Here is a 17,344-nt window from a genome sequence, read left to right as displayed (position 1 = left end):
TGAAGGTGCCGGTCCCCAGAGACTGTAGTCAAAAGGGGTATCCAAAATCTAAGGATAACTGTCTTGAGTTATATATCTAATTATTTAATCTATCTTATCTATACGAGTACTATTAACAAACTGTAATCTTTGTAAATAAAAGAATGATGCAATACAAGCCTGCAACATGGAAACCCATCAGGTAAAGGAAAGAGAAATCTGTTGTGGCTAACATGTTGCCACAGACAACACACAAGGAAGAAATACTCAGCGTAAAGGTGAAGAGCAAAAAAAGAAAGAAAGAAAGAAAGAAAACAATATACATTAAAAAAAAAGGTATCATAAACACTCCAGTATACATAAATACTAAAGGAGTGAAGGCACCAGAAGAAAAAAAACAAGGAATATATTAACTATGAAATCAAATCTTGGCAAGCAGTAGTACAGAAGTGGTCACCTTATCAGGATGCACAGCCAGACAAGCCTTGCGATACATCTTCTTGACATCGTTGGGCTGGACCATCTGGTGCATGCCACACTCATTCCACTTACACCCGTCCCAGATGATGGTGTGCAGTGAGCAGATCAGCGCCCGGATGTTCTTCTTCTTCCCTTCCGTCCATTCCATTACCTTCACGGAGGAGATGAGAGAGAGGAAAGGTGGGGTGAGTATGTTAAGATGCTGATTTGTTGAATCTTAGCTTTAATTGGAGGAGATGAGTGGGAGGACAGGTGAGGAGAGTGTGTTAAGGTACTACTGATGTGTTGAGTTTTAGTAGAACAGCAAATAAATTAAGAGATGAGCTGGAAAACAGGTGAGGTGAGTATGTTAAGGTATTCATTTGTTGAGTTTAAGTTTATCTTTTATCAGAGCAAATAAATCAAGTAAAGGTATATTTTTCCCTATACTTTCAACACTCTATTCATTCATCAATCTATATGTGTTTAATACTGGCCAGAGGTGCACTTTATAAATATTTCCACCTTCAAGAAACCAGTTAGATACACATCACTTTAATGTTCTACCTGTTGCCTATCTTTGTATTCCCTTCACCACTAACTCCACCCACTAGTCTATCAGTCTTTGCATTTCCCTCACCACTAATTCCACCCACTAGTCTATCAGTCTTTGCATTTCCCTTACCACTAATTCCACCCACTAGTCTATCAGTCTTTGCATTTCCCTCACCACTAATTCCACCCACTAATCTATCAGTCTTTGCATTTCCCTCACCACTAATTCCACCTGTCTTTATACTCTTCTCACCACTACCTCCACTCATCAATCCACCAACACACCTTGAGCTTTTCTGGGTCCATGTTCTTGGCCAACTCCACCTTCTTCATCTGTGCCATGGTGCGTGGGCCGGTGTCCTTCCCACTACTGAAGCTGAAGCCCTGAGAGCCAAGCAGGTCACCAAAGGCATCCTCTCCCACTCTGCCCTTGCCCACACCGCCAGAATTCTTGTCTGCGGTGAAAAGTTGAGCATGGCCTTAGCATTTGCCAATTGAGGATAGAGGTGGAGGTGTAAGCTGTGTTATTATGAAACCTTGCCAATACATCTCAAATCTGCTCCAGGCATCAAATGTAACAGGTGACTCTTCATTACAGGAAAATTGTATCTGTTATGGTGAGGTGCAGTGACAACATGCTATGCACTATTGGGAACACTCTTAACCTGGTGTAAGGAATGCATGAATTAAACTTGAAAACTGGTGAACTATTTTGAAGGTACAGAAAAGTACTGATGTAGGAAAAAACTGACACACACACACACAAACACACAGCCAGTTTAAAATTTTCATCACTCTAACTTATACCAGGATAGAGTTTTGTCAAGAGTACATAGTGAAGTGAGGGGGAGTAGCTGCCAAGAACCACTTACTACCGGCATCAAAGTTGGCTCGGCCATAGTTGGGCTGTGACGGAGACTTCATCTGGTGGTGGGGGGTGCCAGTGGGGGTTTTGCCTGTGGGGGTCTGGAACTGTGGCTGTGGCTGTGGTGTGTAGGGAGGTCTTGGGGGTGGTTGTTGTTGTTGTTGTTGTTGTTGTTGTTGTTGTTGTTGTTGTTGTTGCTGTTGTTGTTGCTGCTGTTGCCAGCCTCCAGCCTGGCCTCCCATTGTGCCTGCAGCAACAAGCACAAAGCTCACATACACACAGGTGAGGATGTACACAAATAGTTTTCATCAGTGGAATGCATTATCAAAGAAAAGAAGTGAACAAACACTATAAGACATGAATTCAAAGAAAATATGATCATCTAATGCTGAAAGACGCAACATTAAGCATTTGACTTAATTTCGTAGAAATACAAATACATAAACACTCCTGATGAATTTTAAATATCAATATTGATGAAGCATCATGTGATAAGTGAGGAGTGTGTGTGAGTGAATGCACTGGTTCACCTGGCATGTGTCCCTGCCAGGTCCCTGGTGCTTGGGGCCGGTGCTGGGGGGAGCCCATGACAGGGGTGCTGCCCCCCATGGGAGTGCCACCAGCAGGAGTGCCTCCTTTGGGTGTGGTGGGCTTGGATCCTCCCCAGCCTCCCATGCCAGCCAGGTTACCTTGGGGGACAAAAGAATCATTACCACCATGACAAGGCAACACACGGGTCAACACCGTGTTGCTCCACCTCATGGCCACTGTGTGCCTTATCTGCCAAACACAACTCATCCACTAGCTCCACCACTGCATACTTCTCCAGGATTGGCTAATTAATTAAGATGGCTATTGTAACTTTTTGTGAATCTTGGCCAGTCTTCTCATCAAGTAGTACAGTTAACATTCATTTCACTAACCCAGCTCAGCAAAAGGATCAGCTGGCTTGGACGGCTGTGTCGGTGGCTGCTGCTGCTGCTGCTGCTGCTGCTGCTGGGGCTGTGGTGGCCGCATGAAGTTTGGCATCGCAGCAGAGCTGGGACTGGTGGCACCCCCCATGGCCCTGCCACCCATCATGGGGGCCCCAGCTCCACCCATGGGACTCAGACCCTGCAGGCAGTGTCAGATGTCACAAGCTGAACTATTCAATCTTAGAGGGAGGCTTCAAGACACTAATTGTTAATCCTTTTGTCATCTATTTTGGGACTGGTACCTCAGTGGGCATTTTTTTAGCACCTTTTGTTGACCTCAGCCAGTTCCTATCTTACATAAAAAAAAAAATAAATAAATAAGACATAGGATGGCACAGACACAGATTCCTTGTATCCATCCTGACCAAGAGTACTCACTGGTCCTCCCAGCAGGCTGGTGTTCTGCTGGACCGGGCTGGGGACTGAGAACTGGTTGAACAAGTCCTGCGTGGTCGGGGGCTGTGGTGAGGCTGGCTGAGCGCTCACTCCACTGCTGAAGGGATCAAAAAGGTTGCCCTGAGAGGCGGCCTGGGGCGTGCTGGTCTCTGCCACAGGAGGTGCCGTCTCCCCACCACCTCCCTCTCCTATCCCACTCAGCAGGTCAAAGTTGCTGGGGTCCTTGGCAATGCCACAACTGCCACCGCCGCTGCTGCTGCCAATATCTAGTAGGTTGACGTCTGCAGCTAGCTTGTTGCCATCTGTCTGGCCACCACTGCCGCTGCCACCCCAGTTGAGCAGGTCAGCCTCGCCTGAGTTGATGGTGGGTTCAGGAGGCCGGGGGGGAGGCTGACTTGGGATGGAGGTGATGTCAATCTCCTCCTCCTCGTCTGATATCAGCTCCTTCACTTCCTCTCCAGGGGCAGCCTGGAAAATACAAATACATTACATGATACAACATCAGTAAACATGATGACCATGATCATAATTTTGTGTCTTACTTGTTGAAAACTTCATGTGACAAAAAGCTGTAAATTCCTAATCTCTTGTAGCATTTAATCTCCAGACATATGCAAAATAGAGACTGGTGCCCTTTTGCCCCCATCCCTCCCCAACACATACCTGTCTGTTCTGGGTGGAGCCCCACTTGAGGGAGGCCATGAAGTCTTCCTTTGAGGCAGGTGGTACGGCTGTGGTGGTAGTGGTGGTGGTGGTGGCTGGGGATGGGCGGGGCAGGGAGTCCCTGCGTGGGGGGGCAGGGGACCCGTGGGCACTGGCTGCTGGCAAGGAGACACCAATGAGGGACACAGGGAAGGAGAGATGCAGGAAGAGATGGAAGTTACAATACACAACTCATTTGCTTTCCCACATCTCTCCCATGGTAAAACAACACCCGCTGAACATTTCCAATACGCAACCAATTTTTTCCCATGTCTCTCCCATAGTAAAACAACCACCAAACTTCTCCTTTATTAACACACCTAACACCCACACCCATAGCAAGACACCACCATCACTCACCAAACTTCTCCCTGGTCTCCTCCATCTCTATAGCGGTGGCGAAGGCAAAGTGCGGCCTGAAAGTGGAGGGGAGGCGGCTGGCCCAGGGCGGCTGCTGGGGGGGCGTCCGGTCCACGTCAGACACAAAGATGTTGACGGTGATAGTGAACTTCTCAGGGTAGCGGTCTGGCTCAGTGATGTCGTCCAGCTCGTGTCTGGTGGCAGGTGACAGGAGGGCATGAAAGGGAGGGAGAGAAGCCACAGATAACAAGATAAGACAGCAAAACCAGGTATAAAAATCTATCTATCTATCAATATACAAACAAAATCAATACAAAAATGGCTTGTGTCCAAAGGGTAGACGACAGAAGGCCACGAAGAGGAGGGAGAGGAATCACAATTGGCAAGAACTGCATCACAAACAGCAAGAACTAACAGGAACATAAGAAAATAAGGGTTAGTGTTTCATGCCTACCTATTGCCTTAGCTTCACCTACTGACTCAGTACTGACATCCTGACTACTGAGTCCATTCCATTCATCTACTGCTCTATTTTGGGAACTAATTCCTTCCCCAAATAGTGGTAGATGAATGGAACAAACTCACTAATCAGGTTGTTAGTGCCGAGTCACTGAGGAGCTTTAAAAGAAGAAAAAAGAAGTAAAATCAATGGATATCTAAAAAAACAATTTGACACACACACACACTCACAAGGTGAAGCGTAGAGATGTGTCCTCCTCCGGAATGAATCCTGTGTGGAACTGCAGCTGAGCCACCTTGACACCAATCACCTTGCCCATCATGCGGCGCGCGTGGAATACATACACACACACGTCACCCACTAGGTGGATGTTCACCGGCAGGATGATCTGAGGGTGGTGTGGGCGTGTTGTGATTTGACAAGAAACAGATGAGATGTTGATGATGAAATGCAAAAACTGCACCAAAAAATATACTTCTGTGTAATAGGGACATCTGCTTTACTGACACTGACAACTGGAATAAATCAGAGGGAAGTGATGTGAGTAAAGGGCACACAAGATTGAGCAACATAAGCTCGAGTGAAGGCAGACACAGAAAAAGGACAGTGCAAGCTTAGTTCAGATTTTCAACACTGCATTAGGAAGCAGAAAGAGAGAGGACAGTACAAGCTTAGCCCAAATTTCCTCCATTACACTGGGGAACAGATAAAGAAAGGGAACAGTACAAGCTTAGCCCAGGTTTCCTCTGCTACAACTGGATCAACACACCTTGTTTTCTTGTGGCATGTAGAGCCTCATGCGGTCGTAGTCCTGCTGGGTGGACAGCATCTTGTGCTCCCCCTGCCACACCTCCACGTACGGCCGCACTCCATCCCTGCCAATAAGGACCAACATTCAGGGTGCTTGCTGTCACACACACACACACACACACACACACAAACACGCATATTGTAAATACACATATACTTGTACTACATACCGGCCACGGGAACAAAAACTCCTATTCTTTAGTACTCCTTTTCATTCCTGTTCCTGTTGTCACCATCCTCCACCACCCCCCACTCACCTATCGCCTTCAAAGGCTCATTGTCACTCTAGGTTTCATATTCTTAAACTTTAGCTTCTCAGGAGGACTGTTTTCAAAGGTCACAGAGATGGTTCCTTGTGTTCTCATGGTGCTTTCTCACATTGGTGATGCAGAATGTATGTCATATCATGACTAGCATAATGAAAACACTAATGTCTTGCACTACAACCTATAAAATATACTGGCAATAGATCACAGAATGTTTAACAGTACAGACCTAGAATGCATCACTATGGATATTCCTTAATTTTAACAAAGGCACTTAGAGTGGACCATGGTTTGCAGATTTCCTGACATTCAATTAGCCATTCCTGACAGTTTAAGATCACCCACCAAAATAAGCAGAGAAGTGTAATCTGACAAACTAGGAAATAACCAAATGTCTTGCTGTCTGTTATCCTTTGTAAAAAATACTCCTTCCCTATACAAGGCCAACAAAAATCTGTGCATGTTGAAGATGAAATAATTAACTCAATTAAATCAACCTATTACATTCTCCTACATCAGCGTAAAATCTATCAGCCTATTCATATAGAGACAAAACTAAACACTCTGTCAAAACAACCTCTTACCTTCTCTCACATCTGTTCATAAAGCTATACACTCACTCAAAACAACCTATTACATTCTAGCATATCAGTGTATAATCTACCTATCAATCTGTACACCAAGCTGACATTCCCGCAGAGTGGCATAGCTGAGACAACCTATCAGTCAGTTACAAAGATGAGCTGACCTGCGCTGGGTGAAGAGGGGAATGGGCGTCACAATGATGGAGGTAAGGGTGACGGGCTTGAAGTGAGGCAGGATGGGCGGGGAGGAGGTCAGATCACGCATGTATTCCAGGTATCTGTAAAACAATAGGTCACAATCAGGAAACCTTTATCATTTCTACTCATACAAGGAATAACCATTGTTTACTCTTACGAAGAAAAGATCAAGTTAGGTCAGTTATGATACATGCATATATATACCGAGGCTGTCTCTCCCTAAAAATTAACGTAGACAAGACAAGGCACAAAACTTTCATATTCACATTCATTCACACCACTCTCTTAGCCCCTTGGCCCCCGATGGAAAGGAGAAAGTACTCCTGAAAAAGCTATGATAGATTAGGTAGAAAAACTGGCTTTGCTGATCACCTCTTCCCCTTCCTCACCTGACCTATGAATTTTAGGTTAAGCTTTAGTAGTTTATGTAGATATACTGTGTTTACTGATCATCACCTCCCTTTCCTCATCTGAACTGTGGGTTTTAAGTTAAGATAAGATGATTTAGGTAAAAAATGCTGTGTTTGCTTACCATGCCCTCCCCTTCCTCACCTGAACTGTGATGGCTGGAGGTCAGGTGGGCTGCGCTTGATGGCAAACATGTTGAGGGCTTGCTCTGGCTGCTTGAAGGCGTGGCATAGCAGCAGGAAGGAACACACCAGCATGGATGTGGATGCCTTGCCATCCTGGGAGAAAACACCAGTAATGCTCACTGTATGTACAATAAGCTATATTATGCATATTCATGATAAATACTACACCCCATGAAAATGATTATAAACATAAGACAAAACAAGACAAGACCAGACAATGATTTTTTTACTTTCTTGGTAAAACAAACTATTATCATCGTTATTATAAGACAAGATAAGAGAAGACAAGACAAGACAAGACAACTCAAGCCACTAGACTCACAATGCAGTGGACCACAACAACATTCCTGGTGTCCCTGGCCAAGAAGTCATAGATGCTGCAGGCCAGGTTGTACAGGGCACCCAAAGTCGGCGCCTTCTTGCTGGACCAGTTGCCCTCCACCACACGAGCATTGAACTTAGTCGCCATGTACTGCCGGCCAGACACATTGTAGATGATGTAGTGCCCTGGGTACCTGCCCTCCAACACGGCTGTGGGTGGAGGTTGAGGACTGATGAATTCACTGATTAGTGCTAAGGTGCCAAAGCAATGGGTCACAATGCACCACACACAAGAGAAATACTAAGGGATCAGTGAGTGAACAATTACTGAATCCATGACTGCATTACACAAGAGAAAATAAAGGGGGACATAAGTGAACAACTACTGACTCCATGACTGCACTTCACAAGAGAAAACAGAAGACATGAGTGAACAATTACTGACCCCATGACTGCACTACACAAGATAAAAAACAAAGGAAGACATGAGTGAAGAATTACTGACTCCATGACTCACTCAGGTAGACAAATACTGCATCATGAGTCAGATATCATAATGCACCAAAGAGTGACCATTAAGAGGCAAGTCCACCATCGATACCAGCTTCAGTTTATTACCCTAATCTCACCCCATTAGCCTTATCTCATCATAATGCTGCACTCTGACCATAGTTTCACACACCATCACTCTAATAGTCACTTCTTTAATATTTGTTCTTTTCTTTCATAAGAGAGAGAATCAGCAGGCTCTTTCTCTTAATACTGAGTCTGTTTTTGCTTGGGTTTTCTCCCTTCTAAGTAAAACAATGAAAAAAAAGCAAAATAATAACATGGATCATTACTGGTCACCTTTAACATCCTCTACATGGTTCCTGTAGGCTGACTCAAGTCCCTCCGCTGGGTAGGACATGGCCACCAGCCGTGAGGTGATGTGGGACAGGTCCAGGTCAGTGCGGGTGATGGACCTGCATGGGAAAGGAGATGATAACCAAAGAATACAGTGAAGCGAAAAGAAGAGAAAGAGACTGAACTGCAAAGGAAGTGAGAAGAAGAAAACCAAAGTATATAGTGATTGAACTGTAGTGAAGCATTTGTGGTAACTTAACATTAAACAAAGAGAGGTTCTTGGTCATATAAGAGTAAAGACAGAATGATTGAACTGCACATGATGGAAGAAAATCAGAAAAATCAAACTACATATGAAAGAGAAAGTGATAGAACTGCAGATGATGGAAACAGATGAGGCAGACCAAGGCATACACTTAGGAGTGAGTAGGAATACACAATACAGCAATGGATCATCCCAAACCAGTACAAATGAATCATAAACAGACACAAGAGAGAGACACACATACACACACTTACTGGCTGACTGTCTGCATCACTTTGCTGGATGTGTCCTTGATATTCTTGAAGATGCTTCCTGAGTAACCCTTGAGTGACGAGAAAAGACCACCACCACCACTGCTGCCTCCTCCTCCACCTCCTCCACCCACACTGGCCGCTGGGTGGGAAGGGGGTGGGGGGTGTCCTGGCCCACCCACACCTGAGGATGGAAATTATTATGACAGACTGTTACAATTATGTCCAGGTGTGAGGCTGATTCCTATAAAACAAGGACAGGAATACTTTCCTCTGCTGGAAGGCTAATGAAAGGTGTGTCAATGTGAAAGTTGTCTTGTCTTGGCTACCTCCCCCCTTTTTGGTGTGTGTGTGTGTGTGTGTGTGTGTGTGTGTGTGTGTGTGTGTGTGTGTGTGTGTGTGTGTGTGTGTGTGTGTGTGTGTGTGTGTGTGTGTGTGTGTGCCAGCCTGATACACAAACACACAGATAAATGGAACTTCTAAGAATGTAAAATTTTCAAGTTGTCCTTTTCTTTTTTTCTCTCTTTTATTGAGGTATAAGATATACCAGAAAATACCTGAACACTTGCATCAATTACCTTGCTGTGGGTGAGAGGCTGGCCGTGGGGGGCGGGAGGGCACAGGGGAGCGTGGGGCAGGAGGCCGGGTGGGCGGGGAGGCACGCTTCTGTTCACCCGCACGCCCATTCACCTCTGGCTGAAAAACTGTGACAGGGAAGGAGAAACATGTATAAAAGTTAACTCATAACACAGATAAACTGTCTGAAGAAGATGAAACCTGACATTCTTATCATTTACAGTCTACTGAAGCACCCTTTGTTACTGCTGCTCTCTCTTTCCCTCACATACCAGACACTCTCTCTCCCTCACATACCAGGAGTGTTGAGGTCAATCTTCTTGAGAGGCAGGTTGATGGGACCCTTCATGTCAAAGCCCTTGGTCTCTGCCACAGCTGCCACACGCTCCAGCACCTCAGCCACCTTGAAACGCTGGCCAGGATCCACACGCAGCATGCCTCGGATCAGCTCATGGAAACAGTCATACTTCCCATCATTGGCAGGGATCACAAAGTTGCCATTCACAATTCTGAGGGTAAGGGATGAAATGTAGGTGAGATGGCAGATGTGTGTGTGTGTGTGTGTGTGTGTGTGTGTGTGTGTGTGTGTGTGTGTGTGTGTGTGTGTGTGTGTGTGTGTGTGTGTGTGTGTGTGTGTGTTAAAAATATGGAATAGTCTACATACATCCTTAAGAAGCAAACAAATGTATGTACATATTAAAGTAAAGTAAAATTCCTTCTCACCTCACAATTATCACAGTTTGTAGATGTGCGTATAAGTCATAAAATGCACAATAGCCTACACAGATCCTTACTGGGCAAATAAAAAATAAATGAAAGTATGTGTAAAGCAAAATTCCTTCTCAGACCACAACCATCACTGTCCTCATAAGTCCCAGTGTCCTCACCAACAGCAGGAGCTCACCTCAGCTTGGCCGAGTCCTCAAAGGGATGCTTGAGGTAGCAGAGGTAGTAGAGGATGCAGCCAAGTGCCCACACGTCAGCCTGGCAGTTGATGGGGTAGTTGTTCCACGTGTCCAGCATCTCAGGGGCACGGTACATCGGTGTGGTGTGCTGTGCCATCTGAGAATGTGATATGTGATGGTGCAGTGATAGGCAATATAAGAGGATTTGTTCTTATTTACACACTCACACACTGTCTCTTCACACGTCATTCAAGTTTGTCAGGGGTGAAAAATATAAGAATCTGTTCACATGCACACACAGTCTCTCCACACACAATTCAAATTAGTCAGAGTTGGAAGACCTAACTTATATTGACTGGAAGAAATAGAAGCACTGAGAGGTAATGAGTAAACATAAATCAAAGAAAAAAGCTGGACATAGAGAGAAATAACCACGTGAGTGAAGTTAAGGGTCTGTGCAATACAACCAGATAAATAAATACTTATAGGGACAGGAAGAAACAGAGGCAATAAAAAAATAATCAAAAGAAAAACAAGACAAATCTAGACACTGAGACAGAACCACAAGAATATAGTTCACACCCATTATGACAGACCCAAATAAATACAAGTGCAAGTAATTCAACACACCTCATCCTCCACCATTGCCCTCTGGTGCGCACTCCAGCCAACGTCAATTTCATAAGTCTTCTTCATTGCTGATCCAAAGTCACACAGTTTGATATGACCCGTTTCACTGATGAGCAGGTTCTCCACCTTCAGGTCGCGGTGGGTGATGGGAGGACTCTGGTTCTGCACGTCATTATGGAAATCAACACTTTAGACATTTATTTATAGTCGGCAACAAAACTTACAAATAATAATAGTAAAGAATAATGATAAATAAACATGACTAGTCTTTTTAAATTCAAAACTTTTCAGCAACAACTTAAATCTAATACTAAAACACTGATTAATAAATGTAATAGATTAGTGTAAGAGGTTATCCATATAAACATACCTACTCTCATTAACAGCTTGAAATGAAAGCTTATCCATATACTAAGTTCCCTAATTAACAGCTTGGTATGAGAGTTTATCCATACATCTACTTCCCTCAGTGACAGCTTGGCATGAGAGCTTATCCATACAACTAGTCCCTTCTCTGTGTTTATTTGAGGCTCACTAATTAAGCTATCCATGTTTATCTTATTTGTTGCCTGCCAATCAGTTTTCTGTCCCCATCCAACCATCTTATTTCATACAAGCAGATAGAATGTGATACAGGATAAAGGAGTTCTTCATATGGATACATTTAGTTCCCTCTGTGTAATTATTTAAGTCTCGCTATTCAAGTTACGTGCGTCTATCTTGTGTATCTATCTTATTTGTTGTCTGCCACTCTATTCCATCCTCATCTAACAACCTCCTCATGAATAAACAGATATATATATATATATATATATATATATATATATATATATATGGATTCTAGATAAAAGCAGATGAGGAGAGAGGATATGAACCAAACTGAAATTCTATATACCACAACTACATAAATACAACATGCACACACACACACACACACACACACACAAATAATACCTGCATGTGCTGTACAGCCTTGGTGGTCTGGTACAGAATGGATGACACCTGCTGTACATTCAGTGTGTTGCCGTCAAGGAGGCGCAGCGCATCCACCAGTGACCCACCTGAACACACGAGGTAGGGGAGGGTAGAGGTCAGCTGTGTTATGTTTAGTTAAGTCAGGTCCTTATCATGTTTGATTCAGTTTTAGTCTCTTTCCTCAGGATCAGTGTATGAAATATCAGTCACTAATGGTTTTCCAACGAGAGCAATGAACGACTGGAGTGTATTATATGGAAAAGTGGTGTATGTGAATATACAATTTTCTATGTAAGAGGGACTCTGGCCAAAGTCTACAAAAAGGCAGAAAAAAAAAAAAAAGACCCATTTAAGATGTCAGTCCTTGAAAAAAAATTGAGATAAAGAATAATCCAAAACACAAAATCAAAAGGAAATATGATGATTTCTGTCTCAATCTTGCAGACACCCACCTGTGCACAGTTCAGAGAGGAGGAGGAATTCATTACGGTTCTCCTTGCTCTGCGCCTTGCTGATGGCGGCAGCAGCAATGAACTCCACAATGTGAGGGTGACCTGAGAGTTGCTTGGACACGGCAATCTCCTGCCTGATGGCGTCACAGGCCACCTGGTCCGCCCCAAGTAGGCGCTGGCAGGGGAGGGCAGAATAAGCACAGGCTTGAACACACATTACTATTATTACAATCAGTGCTGAAAGACACATTACTACTACTACTACTACTACTACTACTACTACTACTACTACTACTACTACTACTACTGCTACTATCACTGCTCAAACACAGTTTTACTACTGATACTATCACTATCACTCAAACACACACACTACTACTGCTACTACTACTACTACTACTACTACTACTACTACCACCACTTCTCAAACACACATTACTATCACCATCATTACTCAAACACACATTATTACTATCACCATTATCATCATTGCTATAACACACACTCCTATTACCTTCACTATCATTGCATCTATGAGCTTTTAAAGAACCAGCCTCATTACAGATAGACAGATGAATGTAACACTAATCAATACACTTCATTGTTACCAAGAGTGCTAAGAGTATGAATGATGATTGCATGTGTGTGTGGTGCTTTGTCTGGGCCATCCTGTGTGATATTGCTGGCAAGGTATACAGACAGACAGACAGACAGACAGACAGATAGATAGATATACAAAGAGATTGATAGATAGATAGATAAATTGTTACTCCTATATTCTGATTTCTCAATGGCTTCTGTCTGTCTGTCTGTGTCTGTCTGTCTGTCTGTCTATCTGTCTGTCTGTCTGTCTGTGTGGCTGCATGGTATCCTTACTGACAAATACTAGTAATGTGTGTACCTTGAGGGCATATGCCTTCCCTGTGGAGACATCTTGAGCCACGAACACAAAGGCAAATCCACCTGCAAATAAGGAATGTACAAGTATTGGAACTGCAGAGGAAGTGTTATTAATTATCCATGCACCAATGACACCAGCCTCTTCACTGGCATATGCAATAATTTACACTATTAAAAGTAATATATGAAATCTTTATCAGCATTTACAAGAAAGAAAGGATTTAAAAAGAACACATTTTGCAATTTCTAGGCAGTGTAATGAGTGTAGCTGGATGCAGAACAAAAAAAGGGAAAGGAAAGATGTGATAAATAGCAATCAAATGGTTTAATTATATTCTCCCAATCTTTCCCCCCCTTCTCTACCACTGGACTGTCCATTTCAAGTCATGCCTGCATCACCTCACCTTATCATTCATTATCATAGCCATCACCATCAACATCTTCACCCCCCCCATGATGCTACACCTCTTCTCTACTCAGTTCTTTCACCTGACTGCATTTCATGCTATCCCAGCTTCACTTCTCATCTCACCATACATCAGCATAACCATCACCAGCTTATATTTTCCCTCAATCTTCTCTACTCATCTCTCTCATCATACATCACCATCTTCTATTATCTCTCTGTCTTCTCTGCTCATCTTTGTTATCTGACTACTTCAAGCCATTCCAACATCACTTCTCATCTCACCATACATCACCATAAGCATCACTAGCCTATATTTCCCTCAATCTGCTCTGCTCATCTCTCTCACCATATATCACCATTTTCTATTATCTCTGTCTTCTTTGCTCATCTCTATCACCTGACTATTCCAAACTCTTCCACTTCACACCTCATCTCTCAATCAAGTGCTCTAACCTCCCTACCTTCCTCTGCCATCCCTGTATAGACCTTTGAAATATACAAATCCTTCTATAACCTGACCACTGACCAACAAATAAGATTAATGATAGTATTCCTTATATAATATGCATAGTATTGCCTCATCAGGTTATCTCACTGCCTCATAGAAACCACTTCCTAATTACTTGTCTGGAATACCTAAGCAGTCTAAGGTACCTATTCTGTGACCTTGACAAATAACCTTGGGAATATTCTATCACAATATGGGTAGAAATTTTAAGTTCCTTTGTCATATAACTGGATTTCTTTGTATTTTATCTCACAGGTGTCATTTTGAAGGTCTGAGAAATGGGTAGATGAAGTGTGGTTGGTGATGGGAAATTGAAATGATCACTACTTCCATCTGGTGCCTCCCCACACTTTGACCCAAACCACAGGCTGATATGAACCACTGAGAGAGTGCAGCAGTGAAAAGTTAAGGAAATGATGGACCAGGGACTACACACACACACACACACACACACACACACACACACACACTGTACCCGTATGGAATTTGACGTATTTTTCAACCATATTAATCTAACTTTCCTAACGAATACAAATATAAAAGATAGACATAGACACACACACACACACACACACACACACATACATGCAAACAATCCACAACCCCCCCCCCCTCCTCACTTCCTCGCGAAACACAAAAGGCCACATCAACCGATAAATAAATAAATAAAACATGAACAAACTTAAGCCACCCATTCCTCCGCCAACTTTCATTCACCTTTCTCATGAATAAACGAAAGAAACCCACCAGGAAGACAAACTCACACGAGCCTCAGATCCATCACTTCCTCGAGACAAAATCACACAAAAAAAGGGCAAAAACAGCCTTTATCTATCGAGGCCAAAGCTTACCTTCCGCGATAAGTTTCTTTATTCTAAGCTTAATTCCGTTTATCTCCACCTCCTGGCCCACGAAGTCGCAGTCAGAGGCGGCCCCGTTGGCTCCCAGATACCCAAACGCACTCTTGAACAACTCCGCCATGCCGTAATCGTAGTAGAGGCAATAATGTCAAGGTATTGTCTAGTCCATGACACCCGAGACTCCCCAGCTGGCGGCGGAATAAGTGTCGCAACCCGCCCGCCCTTTACAATAAAAGAGGATCTGAAAGTACAATAATAAAGATCAAATTTCTTATATTCTTGATCCGATTCCACTGCGAGGTATGATCCTAAAGGGTTCGATTCAGTATAATCATCTGGTTTTTGTTACTTATTTCTTAACTATTGACAGGTTGTTGTGGGACAGACTCACGTGGGAATTATTATCCTGTGTCATTGTTCTGCGTGCAATATGACGATTAATGAGAGGTTTTATTTGACAAGCGTGGATAAATAAAGATTGCGATCCTAATGAGACTTTTATTCCAGTCTTGCATGAGGGAGGGATGAGATAAGGAATTGTATGTAATGGTTTATTTTTTATATTCATTGGATTGTCGTTATTCATTTTGTGTGAAATGTAACATGAGGACTAGTGGGTTGTTCCGTGTTGATGAGCAAATGTTACTATCATATATATACTCTTATTTCAGATCTGTTTGGAGAGTTAATGCCAAAGATTGGAATGCGTGCATAAGTAAAAAGTCACATCCTGAGAGAGAGAGAGAGAGAGAGAGAGAGAGAGAGAGAGAGAGCTGTCGCTCATTTAACGTGACCCATCATCTCAAGGACTGAAGTCAGGTCACATACACTCATAACCAATATATAATTTTTCGTGAATATTCTCATAGCGTGAAGTAGAGAGGAAAAGGAAAGGACAGGAGAAGGCAGAGGAGGAGAGAAAAGAGAGAAGGAAGCAGAAGGGAGAGGATTACAAGGAGGAGGAAGAAGCAGGAGATAAAAGTGAAGAAAAAGCACGCACTGTCTCCATATTACTCCCAGTGAGATCTAAAGCACTGTTCAGGGGGTGCTGTGAACTTATCATTAAATCCAGCTGTGACCTCACTGAACGTTTCCCTTTGTGTCTAACAACACAAAGGGGCAGTCACAGCCTGCCCTCTAAAGACAACTCTCTTCCTCCACACAAAACTACAAGCACCTAATAACACACACATCCTTCACTCAAAAATTTTAAAATCATCATGGCGACTCCTACACCAGCCTCGGAGTCCCCATCTGGGGAGGGAACCATAAATGTCCCCAGGTCGGACTGCCTTTCTATCGACGACCGTAAGTGTTTTGACACCCCCCTCAACTTTTTCTTCATTAACTTCTGCAACATTCGCGGTCTAAGATCAAATTTTCAATCTGTAGAACACCACCTCTCCTCTTCTAAACCTCATCTTCTTTTCCTCACTGAAACTCAGGTGTCTGAGGCAACTGACAGTAGCCCCTTTTCTGTTCCCTCCTACTTTCTCTATCCTCATTTTCGATCCAAAGCTGGATGCTGCGTTTATGTGCGCAATGACTTAACAGTAGTGTTCCTCAGGGTTCTGTCCTGTCACCCACTCTCTTCTTATTATTCATTAATGATCTTCTAAACCAAACTTCTTGTCCTATCCACTCCTACGCTGATGATACCACCCTGCACTTTTCCACGTCTTTTCATAGACGTCCAACCCTTCAGGAGGTAAAAATATCACGCAGGGAAGCCACAGAACGCTTGACTTCTGATCTTTCTAAAATTTCTGATTGGGGCAGAGCAAACTTGGTATTGTTCAATGCCTCAAAAACTCAATTCCTCCATCTATCAACTCGACACAACCTTCCAGACAACTATCCCCTGTTCTTCAATGACACTCAACTGTCCCCCTCTTCTACACTGAACATCCTCGGTCTCTCCTTTACTTATAATCTGAACTGGAAACTTCTCATCTCATCTCTAGCTAAAACAGCTTCTATGAAGTTAGGTGTTGTGAGACGTCTCCGCCAGTTTTTCTCACCCCCCCCCCCCCCCCGGCTGCTAACTCTGTACAAGGGCCTTATCCGTCCATGTATGGAGTATGCTTCACATGTCTGGGGGGGTTCCACTCATACTGCTCTTCTAGACAGGGTGGAATCAAAGGTTTTTCGTCTCATCAACTCCTCTCCTCTAACTGACTGTCTTCAACCTCTCTCACCGCCGCAATGTTGCATATCTAGCTGTCTTCTACCGCTATTTTCATGC

General features: G+C 43.5%; 1 protein-coding gene across 3 annotated transcripts in view; it reads right to left on the bottom strand.

Moving 5' to 3' along the window:
- Positions 1–15,310, bottom strand: part of LOC135090308 (cyclin-G-associated kinase-like) — a 21,961-nt gene extending 6,651 nt beyond the window's left edge. For 2 of the 3 annotated variants that reach the window (XM_063986980.1, XM_063986981.1), the window contains exons 1-23: positions 15,091–15,310; positions 13,324–13,385; positions 12,423–12,597; positions 11,950–12,056; positions 10,996–11,157; positions 10,365–10,522; positions 9,758–9,969; positions 9,463–9,588; positions 8,888–9,068; positions 8,372–8,487; positions 7,524–7,732; positions 7,161–7,294; positions 6,575–6,688; positions 5,520–5,625; positions 4,981–5,138; positions 4,291–4,484; positions 3,892–4,046; positions 3,211–3,696; positions 2,782–2,971; positions 2,389–2,547; positions 1,866–2,105; positions 1,279–1,448; positions 437–610 (exon numbers count right to left, since the gene is read on the bottom strand). In XM_063986980.1, the coding sequence (XP_063843050.1) occupies positions 437–610; positions 1,279–1,448; positions 1,866–2,105; positions 2,389–2,547; positions 2,782–2,971; positions 3,211–3,696; positions 3,892–4,046; positions 4,291–4,484; positions 4,981–5,138; positions 5,520–5,625; positions 6,575–6,688; positions 7,161–7,294; positions 7,524–7,732; positions 8,372–8,487; positions 8,888–9,068; positions 9,463–9,588; positions 9,758–9,969; positions 10,365–10,522; positions 10,996–11,157; positions 11,950–12,056; positions 12,423–12,597; positions 13,324–13,385; positions 15,091–15,220 (3,918 nt within the window). In that variant the 5' untranslated portion in view covers positions 15,221–15,310. The remainder of the gene's footprint in view (positions 1–436; positions 611–1,278; positions 1,449–1,865; positions 2,106–2,388; positions 2,548–2,781; positions 2,972–3,210; positions 3,697–3,891; positions 4,047–4,290; positions 4,485–4,980; positions 5,139–5,519; positions 5,626–6,574; positions 6,689–7,160; positions 7,295–7,523; positions 7,733–8,371; positions 8,488–8,887; positions 9,069–9,462; positions 9,589–9,757; positions 9,970–10,364; positions 10,523–10,995; positions 11,158–11,949; positions 12,057–12,422; positions 12,598–13,323; positions 13,386–15,090) is intronic. The other variant, XM_063986982.1, reaches the window with a different exon arrangement.
- Between the last annotated feature and the right edge of the window lie 2,034 nt (positions 15,311–17,344).

Source organism: Scylla paramamosain, chromosome 34 (assembly GCF_035594125.1).
Source record: "Scylla paramamosain isolate STU-SP2022 chromosome 34, ASM3559412v1, whole genome shotgun sequence".
In the NCBI taxonomy this organism is placed as follows: domain Eukaryota; kingdom Metazoa; phylum Arthropoda; class Malacostraca; order Decapoda; family Portunidae; genus Scylla; species Scylla paramamosain.
Note: the sequence above shows the minus strand (reverse complement) of the source record. Positions and strands in the feature narration are given on the sequence as shown.